Source organism: Hemiscyllium ocellatum, chromosome 2 (genome assembly GCF_020745735.1).
Source record: "Hemiscyllium ocellatum isolate sHemOce1 chromosome 2, sHemOce1.pat.X.cur, whole genome shotgun sequence".
Classification (NCBI taxonomy): domain Eukaryota; kingdom Metazoa; phylum Chordata; class Chondrichthyes; order Orectolobiformes; family Hemiscylliidae; genus Hemiscyllium; species Hemiscyllium ocellatum.
This window is the reverse complement of record NC_083402.1, coordinates 151,082,897-151,097,656: the sequence shown is the minus strand read 5'-3', so window position 1 is coordinate 151,097,656 and position 14,760 is coordinate 151,082,897. Positions and strand designations below refer to the sequence as shown.

Sequence of the window (14,760 nt, the reverse complement as noted above, 5' to 3'; positions counted from 1 at the left end):
CAGACTTGACCAAGACACCAAAGTTACAATTAGTCTGGTTTAAACTTCAACAGTTGCTAGAGGACAAGTTGAAATTGGTGATCAGGTCGAGTTCAGTGGAGAAGCCTGAGCACAAACAGTCAGTGTTCAGTGAAATCCCAACACTGATCTCAGACAAGCAGTCTGACTACATCGAGACAACGGATCGGGCAAGTGAAGTGGTGGAGAGGTGGGATTTGTGTATCATCAGTGAGCATGTGAAAGGTGTGTGCGTGAGGTACAACCAAAGGGCAGCATGTTGACAATGATGGATCATGGACAGGGCACAGGGGTATCCTCACAGAAACAACAGCACTGCAGAGGAGCCAGGTGATACAATAGGAGAAACCTTTGTTAGACATGCTTTAGCTACTTATCAAGGACAGTTTCTCTGATCTGAACAACATTGGACATTGGCCAACAGTATAAAATATTTCAGAGGCTGAGAGGAATTCTGAGAGAAATGCTTCATGGACAATATCAAAGAGGATATTGATTGATATTTTGAGAGCAAAGGGGAGTTAAAATGAAGTGGCAAAGACTAAGAGGTAACGTTTTAAAAGGAAAATCAAATTTGCAAGGATAGGGAATGCCAATGGCAGCTGGGTATGGAAGTTGACAATGGATGGAAGGAATTTTATTGGGAATACAGCCAGAGGAGCTGGAGTTGTGTCTTGCAGGACAGACAATTTTAGAAATGACATCATGATGGAGAGGTTGCAGAGAAAGAAGTAAGGTTTAGAGCACAGTAGGGGGAGCCTGGGGAGCGGTTTGCTATTGCAGGCTGGGACTGGAGAAACAACAGAGCCAACGGAATCAATAGTTTTGGTCTTTGTGAAAAAGATGTCCACCATGTCCTTGGGCCTGTTGTATTTTACAATGATCCTTTAGGAGTGAGTAGTAAAGAGTCTGATCTGATTGTACTTGATGCTGTCCAGCCAAATTTCATTATAATTGTTTAATAGGAACAGGGGGAGGCCATTCAGCCCCTTGAGCCTATTCCACCATTCAATGAGATCTGTGGCTAATTCCATTTTCCAGCCTTTGGTCCATATCCCTTAATACCTCTGCTTAACAAGAACCTATCTCTTTCAGATTTAAAATTACCAACTGATCCAGCATCCTCTGCTATTTGTGGAAGAGAGTTCCAAACCTCTCCCACTCCTTGTGTGTAAAACTACTTCCAAATGTCTCTCCTGAACGGTTTGACCCTCATTCTCAGACTATGCCCCTAGTTCCCCAATCCCCAACCTGTGGATACAGTTTATCTCAATCTGCCCTATTTTTCTTCCTATTATCTTGGACCTGCTGAGTGCCAAACAAACTGACCATTAATTGGTTTAATTTTATCCGAAAAATAAATTGGAATGTCAAAGCAACTTGATTGGGAGTAGCAGCTCCAAGGTTGTAATATTTAATTGAGACCTCTTGCCTAATATTTTGACAGCAATTTAAAATTGATCCTTCCTGCATGGCTTTCTTGAAATTTACTCTTCCTGGGCGCAGCTAGATCCAAGGAGAAAGTGAGGACTGCAGTTGTTGGAGATCAGAGTCGAAGAGTGTGGTGCTGGAAAAGCTCAGCAGGTCAGCAACAAGCAAGAAGCAGGAGAGTTGACGTTTCGAGCATAAGCTCTTCATCAGGAATGAGGGGGCGGCCCAAGGAGACTGGGACATAAATGGGAGGGGGATGGGGCTGGGCAGAAGGTAGCTGTGAATGTGATAGATCGATGAAGGTGGGGAGAGGGTGATAGGTCAGAGAGGAGGGTGGAGCAGGTAGGTGGGAAGGAAGGAGGACAGGTAGGACAGGTCATGAGGGCAGTGCCGAATTGGAAGGTTGGATCTGGGATAAGGTGGGGGAAGGACAAATGAGGAAACTGGTGAAATCCACATTGATCCTGTGTGGTTGGAGGGTCACAAGGTGGAAGGTAAGGCATTCTTCCTCCAGGCATCTAGTGGTTAAAGTTTAGCGGCAGAGGAGACCCAGGACTTGAAGGTCCTTGGTGGAGTATGAGGGAGAGTTAAAGTCTTTGGCCACAGAGCAGTGGGATTGTTTAGTGCATGTGTCAATCTCTGATGAATATCTCTGGACACACGCACTAAGCAACCCCACCACCCTGTAGCCAAACACTTTAACTCCCCCCCCACTCTACCATGGACATGCAGGTCCTGGACCTCCTCCACCACTAAACCCTAACCACCTGATGCCTGGAGGAAGAACGCCTCATCTTCCGTTTTGGGACCCTCCAACCACACAAGATCAATGTGGATTTCACCAGTTTCCTCATTTCCCCTACTCCCACCTTATTCCAGATCCAACCTTCGACACTACCCTCTTGAACAGTCCTAAATGTCCATCTTCCTTCCCACCTATCCGCTCCACCCTCCTCTCCGACCTATCACCTCTTCCCCCCACCTCCATCCACCGATCACATTGGCAACTACCTTTCCCCCAGCCCCCGTCCCATTTATCTCTCACCCCTCCCCCCTTTGCCCACTGGCCTCATTCCTGATGAAGGGATTATGCTTGAAACATCGACTCTCGTGCTTCTTCGGTACTACCTGACTGGCTGTGCTTTTCCAGCACCACACTCTTCGATTGCAGCTGGATCCCACAAATAAGGGCCAAATATTCATTTCCAAACTGGGAGCACAGAGTCATGAACATTCCTCTGCCACTAACCTGACTCAGCGGGAAGTGGGATGGATGTTCTAATTTTCATTCTGTGAGCCAGTTGTTAATGGGCATTGATCCCATCATCTCCAAAAACAGACTGGAGGCAGCCACAGGACTGAGGTGGACTCTGAAAAGCTTTCATCTGGGACTTGGTCCCAGCTATAAAAGAAATGCCTCTATCCCTCATATCCTTCACCCCTCAATCCCCTCCTCCACCAACACCATCAATCCCCTCCCCCATGTCCCATCCTTGCTGACTCATGTAACTTCATGACCCCTATTCACCACCCATACATTCCATGCCATTATATGCCCCTCCATAGTCCCTACGTCAACATAATGCTGAGACATGCTAACACATCATCCCACTTGCCTATCTTTGGCCTAACAAGCTCCATGACAACTCACCTATTATCCCCATGGGCAGACCTCCAGAGCCAAGCTCAAAGGAGCTAAAATAAAGTTCTAAATGTCTATTGATAGCTATACTATTTATTAAAAAAAACTCAATCATTAAAACCTTTTCAATGTATTTAATGTAATTTTAAAAATTAATTGAAGTATTTAATCCCATATGACAATGCATATTTGGAATCATAGCCCTATATCAAAGATTTGGAACAGTCAATGAAACTGTGACTTTACAAGTCCCCAACTTTGATAATGATAAGGTCAGTTCTGCAGCATTAATAATGTAATGATACCCTTCAAGATTATATAGTTATAGAGTCATACAGCACGGAAACAATTCTCTTCAAACTGAACTAATGACACCTGCCTGTTCCTGGCCCATATCCCTCCAAACCTTTCCTATTCATGTGTCCATCCAAATGTCTTTTAAACATTATAATTGTACCCACATCCACCATCTTCTCAGGAAGTACATTCTACACATAAGCCAGCCTCTGTGTAAAACGTTTGCCTCTCCTCTCAAATCTTTTTAAATCCCTCTCCTCTCACCTTAAAAAGTACCCCCACTCTTGAAATTCTCCATCCTAGGGAAAAGTCTAACATTAACTTTACCTACACCTTTCATCATTTTATAAACTTCCGTCAGGTCATCTCTCAACCTCCTACATTCCAGCAAAAAATGTTCCAGCCTATCCAGTCTTTTTTTATAATTCAATCCTTCCATACCCAGCAACATCCTGGTAAATCTCTTTCAAACCATCTCCAGCTTAATAATGTCCTTCCTATAACTGGGTGACCAGAACTGGACACAGTACTCCAGAAGATGCCTCACCAATGTCCTGTACAATCTCAACATAACGTCCTAACTCCTATACTTAAAGGACTGAGCAATTAAGGCATGTGTGCCAAACACCTTTTTAACCGCCCTGATATATATGACATAATGTTGAAGACTTATGGAGCTGCATCCCTAGGTTCCCCTGTTCTTCAGCACTACCCAAGGACCGATGTCACTAAACAGCTTGGTAATTTCATTGAGACCATTTTTGCACATTGTCATCTCTTTGTTTAAGAGAACCACAGGAGAAACCACCTTTCCAAAAGGATGTCTGACCTCTGCAAATGATTCCAGCCGTTTTGGAATTGTTGCTGAATTGTTTCAAGCTCAGGAGTCATATTTTGGACATCCCACTAGTATATCTGCTTGAAAGTAGCCACACTTTTATGTATATCTGTGAAATAATGACCTGCAAATAGTCCTGCTCCCCTAACAGACCTGCTCCCCTAACAGACCTGCTCCCCTAACAGACCTGCTCCCCTAACAGTCCTGCTCCCCTAACAATCCTGCTCCCCTAATAGTCCTGCTCCCCTAATAGTCCTGCTCCCCTAACAGTCCTGCTCCCCTAACAATCCTGCTCCCCTAACAGTCCTGCTCCCCTAACAGTCCTGCTCCCCTAATAGTCCTGCTCCCCTAACAGTCCTGCTCCCCTAACAATCCTGCTCCCCTAATAGTCCTGCTCCCCTAACAATCCTGCTCCCCTAACAGTCCTGCTCCCCTAACAGACCTGCTCCCCTAACAGACCTGCTCCCCTAACAGTCCTGCTCCCCTAACAGACCTGCTCCCCTAACAGTCCTGCTCCCCTAACAATCCTGCTCCCCTAACAGTCCTGCTCCCCTAACAGACCTGCTCCCCTAATAGTCCTGCTCCCCTAACAATCCTGCTCCCCTAACAGTCCTGCTCCCCTAACAGTCCTGCTCCCCTAACAATCCTGCTCCCCTAACAGTCCTGCTCCCCTAACAGTCCTGCTCCCCTAATAGTCCTGCTCCCCTAACAGTCCTGCTCCCCTAATAGTTCTGCTCCCCTAACAATCCTGCTCCCCTAACAGTCCTGCTCCCCTAACAGACCTGCTCCCCTAACAGTCCTGCTCCCCTAACAGTCCTGCTCCCCTAACAGTCCTGCTCCCCTAATAGTCCTGCTCCCCTAACAGTCCTGCTCCCCTAACAGTCCTGCTCCCCTAACAATCCTGCTCCCCTAACAGACCTGCTCCCCTAACAGTCCTGCTCCCCTAACAGACCTGCTCCCCTGCCTCCATCTCCCTCTGATGGTGCCTGGACCATGGGTGGGATTTCTGGAATCAGACTTCCAAAACCATTTTGGCTAAACCTGAGTCCCTTTACATTATTGCTCTCCTTGTTCTTATACGACATTGTTTATAGGATAGGAGGAATGTGAGTGCTAGCCCTCAATTAAACTTGTGCAAAGATCGGTTGATTACCGACAAAACCAATCATTCCTTCCTTCCAATTATCGATCATGTCATTCCTCCTGCCTAGTTTCCAATCACCAACCCCACGTTCACTCCCAGTTCTCCTCCCTTCCGGTGTCAGGGTCTGATAGCCAGTTACCAACACTGTGTCTTTAGCATTTGTCAGTCATCACAGGGTGTTCTCCATGGCACCAGATGTGGTTTTGTTCTGCTGGATGCAAACAGAGTGAAAATGAGGAATAAGATCCTAACATTAATATCACTCCCTATAAACAACAGGCTGACTTTGCGTTTGTAAACTGTCTTCTTCTTATAGTCAAAGACAGAGGTTACTGGAAAAACTCAGCAGATCTGGAAGCATTTGTGCAGAGAAATCAGAATTAATGTTTCTGAGGAAGAGTCACTGGCTCTGAAATGTTAACTCTGATTTCTCTCCACAGATGCTGCCAGACCTGCTGAGCTTTTCCAGCAATTTCTGTTTTTGTCCCTGTTTTGCAACATCCACGGTTCTTTTGGTTTTGATTCTTTTAGTTCTCAGCTAGTGGGACAAGTACGGTAGAGTAAAGTCAATAAATGCTGCGATCATGAATAGTTTTGTAGGGAACACATTACACTTTCTCACTCTGTGATTTTTCATAGTTGTAATTCAGAAATCAGCAATTCAGAGACCAGTGAGGTGGTAAAGGGCAAAAAAAAAGAATTATTTGGAAAAAAATAGAGGACTTGAGGAAATTAATGACTTAAAATTTCATTGTAATCTTTTAGACTGAAATTGTTTTGTGAGATATCACACAAGAAAGTATTAAATGTCAGTTTGAAATTTCTACACCATCAGTAAGAACACAGTGTTAACTAAGTTAAAATAAATTACTTTAAATGTGCATCACGGAACATTCTGGTTGATTTGCACAGCCTGATTTCAACCCTTTGTGTTAGTAGCAATGTTATATTTGTTTCAAGTGTGTGCCAGTGTGGTTTGGTGGAAGCTAAAGCATTATCAATTGTTATGCTGAAATGGAATGGCAGTTAACAATAATAAAAAGGTTGAGTTGGGTTTCTGAGATCATCCATCACGCATTTATCAGGAGATCTTTAGAAATTCAATAGAAATGATTTTAAAAGCAGATGAAACCCCACACAAATTCAACCTTCTGTTTTTAACTTTATAACATTTTGAATGTCAGCCTTTCAGCTAATAGCAAGTGTACTCTATGATTCCTTTAGATCGCAATGAGTGTCTGGAAATTCCAAATGTCTGTAGTCATGGTGACTGCATTGACCTGAAAGGAAGTTATCGGTGTACCTGCCACAATGGCTTCAAGCAGACTCCCGATCAGACCATGTGCATGGGTAAGTGAGATGTTCAGCTGCTGGCTTCATTATTGAAGCATTACTGACAGTGTTAGCATTATTGGATTATAGGCTTCCCTCTTTCCAGTGTTACCCAGACTGAAAAACTAACTGAGGAGTCTATTAGATATTAGCTAAAGTCACCTGTGGTAACTAGATGTAACTGACTGCAACTTAATAAATGAAAAATGTAACAGTTTGCTGATTAAAGTTCTTTTAAAATAGATATATTTGAAAGACCAATGTTATGACAAAATAAACAATTGCCAATATTAATTTTCCTTTGTGGCCAATTATTGGAGTTAATGACTCTCTGAAATATCAAGCAAATTGTTCAGGTCCCATAGGTGCAGGTGTGAAGGCAGGCCAAGAGGAATTTCCCCAAAGCTAACATTACCCTCTGGAGGTGACACTATCCAATCTCTGGTTGACCTTAGGGAGAAAGGCCATCTCTTACAGAGGCAGTCTGCATTAATAATTGCCCACTTGTGGGGTCTCTGGGGATTGCCTTCTGAAAGGATAACCTTACAATGTTTATTTTGTTGAATTTTAACCTTTACAGAGGACTCCTCAAGTGCCCCTCTGTTCCTATCCAATGGTGGCAACTCGTCTAATGGGGCTGCTGACCCACTGATTGGGACTAAATTTCCAACGTTCATCCAACAACAAACTCATGAATGGCCACTTAATGGCCTACCTCTGGAAAAGTCTACCTTGCGGAGAGTTAGAGCAAGAATGCCCCCATATTATCTTTATAGCCGAGGCATCATAGCCTTTCCATCGAGGAGGTTGAGATACCTAGTGGGGACATGAGCTGAAATGTAGAGTCCTGAGTCTGTGGCAGCAATGGCCAACACTGCTCTTAGAGATCTCTTCCTCCTTCCCTTTCCACCTTCCCAACACCGAGAGATCACAACAAATAGGGTCACACTAGGGAATACGTCTGAAAGCACTGATCTGAGAGCAGAACGTTTAATGAGCATCTTACATTTAGGATCAGCTATATGCTCTTGTATGTTTATAACATAGTCATTATGCATATATATAATTTGCTCAAAGCAATGTTTATATACATTCAGATTAGTATTAAGCAAATGGTTTCATATTTATAGATATTGATGAATGTGAACGACAGCCTTGTGGAAATGGAACTTGCAAGAACACTGTGGGATCGTACAATTGTCTTTGCTTCCCAGGATTTGAGATAACTCACAATAATGACTGCATGGGTGAGTCATAAGACCGATACTGATCAGATTTCCGTTCTCACCTCTGTAACATAGCAATTTAAACCATAACACCATAAGACATCTGAGCAGAAATTAAGCCATTCTGCCCATCGAGTCTGCTCCACCATTCAATCATGGCTGATAGGTCTTTCAACTCCATTTTCCTGCTTTCTCCCTGTAGCCTTTTGGTCCCCTTGGCAATCAAGAACATATCTATCTCTGTTTAAATATATTCAGTGACCAGGCCCCCACAGCCTTTCGTGGCAATGAATTCCATAGATTCCCTACTCTCTAGCTGAAGAAGTTTCTCCTTACCTTCATTCTAAAAGGTCTTCCCTTTACTCTGAGGTCCTAGTCTCTCCAACCAATGGAAACATCTTCCCAACATCCACTCTGTCCAAGCCATTCAGTATTCTATAAGTTTCAATCAGATTCCCCCCTCACCCATATAGAGTCCATTGAGTATAAACTCAGAGTCATCAAAACTTCCTCATATGTTAAACCTTTCATTACTGGGATAATTCTCATGATCCTCCTCGGGATTCACTCCAGGGTCAGTGCATCCTTTCTTACATATGGGGCCCAGTATTGCTCACAATACTCCAAATATAGTGCTGTGCAGTGGGATTAGAATTGACTTGTTAATGTAAGCTTTAGCTGATGGAAATCTATCCCCTACCAAAGAGCTAATCAGGAAAAGGTCATGGATAAGTAATTACCTCATACACACTGTCATTTGTAGTTGCCTTATGCCATCCTCTGTGACCCTCCCACTTTGCTGACCACTTCCTGCACGGTGTTCTGTTGGCAGAAGCTGACATGTGAAGGCGTGTTTTGTGAGTAGATGCAATCCTAGTCTCACTGAGCCCAACTGACTAGAATAGCACCAAGATTCTTAACTTGGCAAGTGAATAGACATACAACATATTCTTACATTGCTCTGCAAGAAGAAGTATTGCAATGCATCTGTACTCTGAACAAAGTCGAAAAGTGTGGCACTGGAAAAGCCCTTCATCAGAAATGGCTTATGCCCAAAACGTCGACTCTCCTGCTCCTCAGATGCTGCCTGACCTGCTGTGCTTCTCCAGTGCCACACTTTTCGACTCTGATCTCTAGCATCTGTGATCCTCACTTTCTCTCTGCACCTTGAACTAATATGAATTAAGGTGCCAAATACCCAAACAGTGCAGGTGAGGTGGTGTTTTCAATGATGTTATATATTGCTAAATGCCTAGAAGTACTCAGCACAGTTTTTGGAAGTGCTTAAGTGTGCTGGGGATTTGCCAGGTTGGTGACAGGGCAGGCCAGGGAGAGGGCGATCTGTCCACATGTGATGTATAACAGTCATGGAGTCTACAACTACACAGCCTCTGGGTCTTCAACATGATCGAGAGATTAAGCAAAGGCTGGAGAGAGGGTAAACTCTGTGCTCGAGCATCTCGCTGTCCCTTGGTCTGGGACTCACTCACTCCATCGCTTGGTAGCACAGAGGTTTAATATTGCTAAAAAAAAGAAACCTGTTGCTGAAACTTTTGATCTTGTTCTTGATGAGAAACACCAGAATGTTCTTGATGAGAAACACCAGAATGTTCTTGATGAGAAACACCAGAATGTTCTTGATGACAAACACCAGAATGTTCTTGATGAGAAACACCAGAATGTTCTTGATGACAAACACCAGAATGCCAAATTTTATATGATCACAATTTATATTTTAAGGAAAAGGGTGCTGATTGGTTGGCAAGTTGGTTCCCCTTTTGGCAATAATTGTTCAATTATTGAGGAGTTGACTATGTGCATGTCTATTCACTGCATGTTATTTGGTCACATCTAGTTGTGTTTACAGAGAAACAGGAACTAAACTCAAGTAATTGGCAAAAAGTGTGAGATAGTAAATTTAAAAAGCTGCTGTACCCAAAGAACATTGTGTGTCATAACTGCCGTTCTGCAAGGCATGAAGCATAGCACTTAACAGTAAATCAAAACTGCTACAGACCCCATCAATGTGCTCTTATACATAGCTCCTTTGAAATCCTCATTTGAGTGTAAGAGTCCATCAGCTATCTCATCTTCTAGTGAACTAGCAACAGAGCTATCCTTGACCCCAGCCTTTGGGTTCTCTCGTCTGTATGATTGAGCATGTTATGATACCCATCTCGATACCATCCTCCACAGAGTGTGCAGCACAAGTACCTGAGCTAGAGACTGCAACTCTCAGATTATGTGACAGAGCTGCTTTCTCAAAACTGTGCTCTTTGCTCTCTTTCATTCTCGTAAGGCTACTGTAACGAAGCAGGCTGTGTTTATCAGGTGTCTGAGAAATGGGAATTAGTGTGAGAGGGGGGCTTGGATGGGAATCAAGAGGTTTGTGGTTCCACTGTCCACAGTTTGTACTACATCCCAGATATCAGGATGAAAATTTGGAAGCTGAGAAAGGACCATGACATCACTTTTAGCATTTTTATCCATGTGGAAAGCTGCAGGTCCTGCTGTATCACCCCTGTGATGTAGACAGCCACCTCCTCCAGGGGCTTCAGGACATATCAGTATAATTTTCCTTTAGAGTCATAGAGTCATAGAGATGTACAGCATGGAAACAGACTCTTTGGTCCAACCCGTCCATGCCGACCAGATATCCCAACCCAGTCTAGTCCCACCTTCCAGCATCCGGCCCATATCCCTCCAAACCCTTCCTATTCATATACCCATACAGATGCTTTTTAAATGTTGCAATTGTACAAGCCACTCCACTGGTCACAGGCCTCCAGTCTGAAAAACAACCCTCCTCCACCACCCTCTGTCTTCTATCTTTGAGCCAGTTCTGTATCCAAATGGCTAGTTCTCCCTGTATTCCATGAGATCTTACCTTGCTAATCAGTCTCCCATGGGGAACCTTGTTGAACGCCTTACTGAAGTCTGTATACATCACATCTACTGCTCTGCCCTCATCAATCTTCTTTGTTACTTATTCAAAAAACTCAATCAAGTTTGTGAGACATCATTTTCCATGCATAAAGCCATGTTGACTATCCCCAATCAGCCCTTGCCTTTCCAAATACATGTACATCCTGTCCCTCAGGATTCCCTCGAACAACTTGTCCACCACTGAGGTCAGGCTCACTGGTCTATAGTTCCCTGGCTTGTCTTTACCACCCTTCTTAAACAGTGGCACCATGTTTGCCAACCTCCAGTCTCCCGGCACCTCGCCTGTGACTATCAATGATACAAATTCTTTGGTTCCTTCAATTACACAGCGCCTCCTCCTGGAAGAGTACAGGAGGAATGTTGCTGATTGTCTAGGACTCTGCTGGGAAACTTGCCAGAAATAAACAGCAAGGAATATTTGCAGTCAGAGGAAGGTGAGTATGTGCAAACCCAGTTTTAAGGCCCATATGTTATCAAGACTAGCAATTTTGAAAATAAATACATCCACATAAAGCACATGAAACCTATAACTGATAGGATTGCTTTATGAACTCTAAAAGGCTAGAATATGGGACAAACAGAATGACTGAGGGAATGGTGGAATTTTATGACGAGGAATAGTTGTATAAACTAATTGTATAAATTCTTAACTAAAATAGGAAGGTTAAACATTGCAGTTTTTAGGACTCAAAAATAATTTGTTGCAGTAAACTATGACAAGCTGTTTATTCCTTCCCAAAACAAATATATCCTGAAACCATATATCTTTTATAGCATTGCAATGTATCAGGATGATAGGAGCAGTGAAAATGTAAAACCTATCTTTCTATTCTTCCCTGTTGGCAACAACCTTGGCTTGATCGGACAATATAGAGGAATATGTTTCACGGTCTTGTGCAGTGATTGCAATGCTTGCTGAAGAAACGATCCTCAATAAATGTCTGTTGTTATTGTGTGAGAAATTCCTCAGAGCTGTTCCTACTCTGAAGGAATTGCTTCACTGCATGGGCAGTCGGTCCCTGCATAGAGAGATCTTGTTGCAGCTCTATAAAACTTTGATTAGACCGCACTTGGAATATTGCGTCCAGTTCAGCTCGCCCTATTATAAGAAAGATGTGAATGCTTTGGAGAGGGTTCAGAGGAGGTTTACCAGGATGCTGCCTGGACTGGAGGGCTTATCTTATGAAGAGAGGTTGACTGAGCTCGGACTTTTTTCATATGAGAAAAGGAGGAGGAGAGGGGACCTAATTGAGGTATACAAGATAAAGAGAGGCATAGATAGAGTCGATAACCAGAGATTATTTCCCAGGGCAGAAATGACTAACACGAGGGGTCATAGTTTTAAGCTGGTTAGAGGAAAGTATAGAGGGGAGGTCAGAGGCGGGTTCTTTATACAGAGAGTTGTGAGAGTATGGAATGCTTTGCCAGCAGCAGTTGTGGAAGCAAGGTCATTGGGGACATTTAAGAGACTGCTGGACATGCATATGGTCACAGACATTTGAGGGTGCATACATGAGGATCAGTGGTCCGCACAACATCGTGGGCTGAAGGGCCTGTTCTGTGCTGTACTGTTCTATGTTCTATAAACAGGGTTTCTGCTGCATAACACCGCAAGAACAGGACCAAGATATTTCCCAGCCATTTTTACTGTTCGTAATTTTCCAGTCACTGTGACTGTACGTTACTTTGCATTCAAAAACCAATTGCTTTTTGTTGGCTGTTGCATTTTTGCTTGGCTTTCCTCCCACGGTTCCTATTGTAACTACCACAAATGGTATTACTACCACACACTTCAGGCCAGAAGATATAATCTAGTTAACAAACATCTTCACCTGTGGCCTCCATGATTGTCTGACGAGAATTTCAAGTTTACTTTTTCAGTGTGCAAACATTAGATGACTGAAATTTGAAATTAAACCTGCACTTGAGATTCCTATCTGTGTTTCACATTTTAATTATGTTGCATAGCTAACTGAACTGGTTAGAAACTTAACTCATAAATAAGAGTAAATGCTTAATCTTCAACTAAATATATTCTTTCTCATACCCTCAGATATTGATGAATGTGCCACTCTGTTTGGTCAAGTCTGTCGAAATGGACAATGTTTTAACAGCATTGGCTCCTTCCATTGTTTTTGTCAGGATGGCTATGAGCTTACACCTGACAAGAAGAACTGTATGGGTGAGTGTGTCAATAGTTATCTTGCAACTGGCTTTCAAGATCTTGGAAATGATATTTTGGCTCTTCACAAGGACTGTAAATTCATTTCGGTTTATTTTCCTCATAGATATCAATGAATGTTTGTTAGTTCCTGGATCATGTGCCCCTGGGACCTGCCAAAACCTCGATGGTTCATATAGATGTATCTGTCCTTCAGGATACGAAGTGCAAAATGAAAACTGTATCGGTGAGAATCTGTAATTTCTATATACTGGAGTCATTGACTGCAAAAAAGGCTCATCTATCTTAGGGTGATCATGTAATTTCAAATTTGAATAAATGGTACATACAAGATTTAAAATGTGACAATTATATCTGAATCATGTTTTTATAGTTTTATTGCTGAGAATTTTGTCAACATTCAATTAACTTAAAGAATTACTTTGAGTATTTTAGGTTACTTTCTGTAGGCGTTTCATTTGCTTACTGAGAAAATAACTTACCAGCTCTGAATGAATGAAACTTCACTGAATGACATTTCATTGAGAGCTCATTGGGAAAGTGACTTCCTTTCATATCCTTTTCTTTATCCAAAAACTGCACAGCGTATGGAACACAGTACACAATGCATGTCTGTTACTCAAACAAATACTACTTGCTGTTCTGCAGATATTAATGAATGTGAAGAAGATCCAAATATCTGCCTGTTTGGTAATTGTGAAAACACCGCTGGCAGTTTCCAATGTGTTTGCCGGCCGGGATTTATTCTCTCAGAGAATGGACGTAGATGCTTTGGTGAGTCTATTATTGGACATTTGTTATCATGGATTGTAAAATTCTTCCCTGGGAGACATACCCTCTTGTTGTGTATACCTCTCCAAGGTTTCCTTTTTAGAAAAGGCAGATGGTGTATAAGGATATCAAAAAGATTGAGATTCTTGTGAAATTAGAACAAACTGTTCGCCAGATGTCACTGAATTGACATTAGCTTCTTCAATTCTCCAACTGCATTCTCATTTTTAACCATTTCTTCAGGACTTCAACTAATCTTCGACTTTGGAGAACTTTCAAGTACGTGTGTTTAAAGACATTAGCACTAAAGGTCTGCTAGCTTCATCTTTCACATAGCCAATGCTTTCATTTGTGTATGATGTGGAAAAAATGCCTTCTCATTGGTCTGGCCTGAAATTGACACCAAATTGATTTGTCTCCCGTAGATACACGCAAAAGCTTCTGCTTCACCAAGTTTGAGAATGGAAAGTGTTCAGTGGCGAAACCTGCCAATACAACCAAAGCAAAATGTTGTTGCAGTAAAATGCCAGGAGAGGGATGGGGAGATCCTTGTGAACTCTGCCCTAAGGACGGAGAAGGTAAAGCACATTGTCTTCACATCACACCATGCCAAGTTTAGCTCACAAATCTTACGTAACCTTAATTTTAGTAGAAGTATTTGAGGAGGAACCTAAATGTATCCCTCTTAGTATACTTCAACATCCAGCCTTGCATATCTGATTCTGAAGGACAGGATTTACATTAATTTGGAAAGGCAAGGACTGATTAGGGATACCAAAATTAATGTAGTGGACAGCGAAGAAAGTTATCTCAAGAGTACACCAGGACCTTGATCAGATGGGCCAATAGGCTGAGGAGTGGCAGATGGAGTTTAATTTAGATAAATGTGAGGTGCTGCATTTTGGTAAGGCAAACTAGAGCAAAACTTATATA

At 42.6% G+C, this 14,760-nt stretch overlaps 1 protein-coding gene across 2 annotated transcripts in view; it reads left to right on the top strand.

Moving 5' to 3' along the window:
- LOC132825797 (fibrillin-2-like) overlaps positions 1 to 14,760 on the top strand; it is a 327,149-nt gene that overhangs the window by 249,353 nt on the left and 63,036 nt on the right. For both annotated transcript variants that reach the window (XM_060841289.1, XM_060841280.1), the window contains exons 45-50: positions 6,595 to 6,720; positions 7,833 to 7,949; positions 12,928 to 13,056; positions 13,163 to 13,282; positions 13,705 to 13,830; positions 14,253 to 14,405. In XM_060841289.1, the coding sequence (XP_060697272.1) occupies positions 6,595 to 6,720; positions 7,833 to 7,949; positions 12,928 to 13,056; positions 13,163 to 13,282; positions 13,705 to 13,830; positions 14,253 to 14,405 (771 nt within the window). The remainder of the gene's footprint in view (positions 1 to 6,594; positions 6,721 to 7,832; positions 7,950 to 12,927; positions 13,057 to 13,162; positions 13,283 to 13,704; positions 13,831 to 14,252; positions 14,406 to 14,760) is intronic.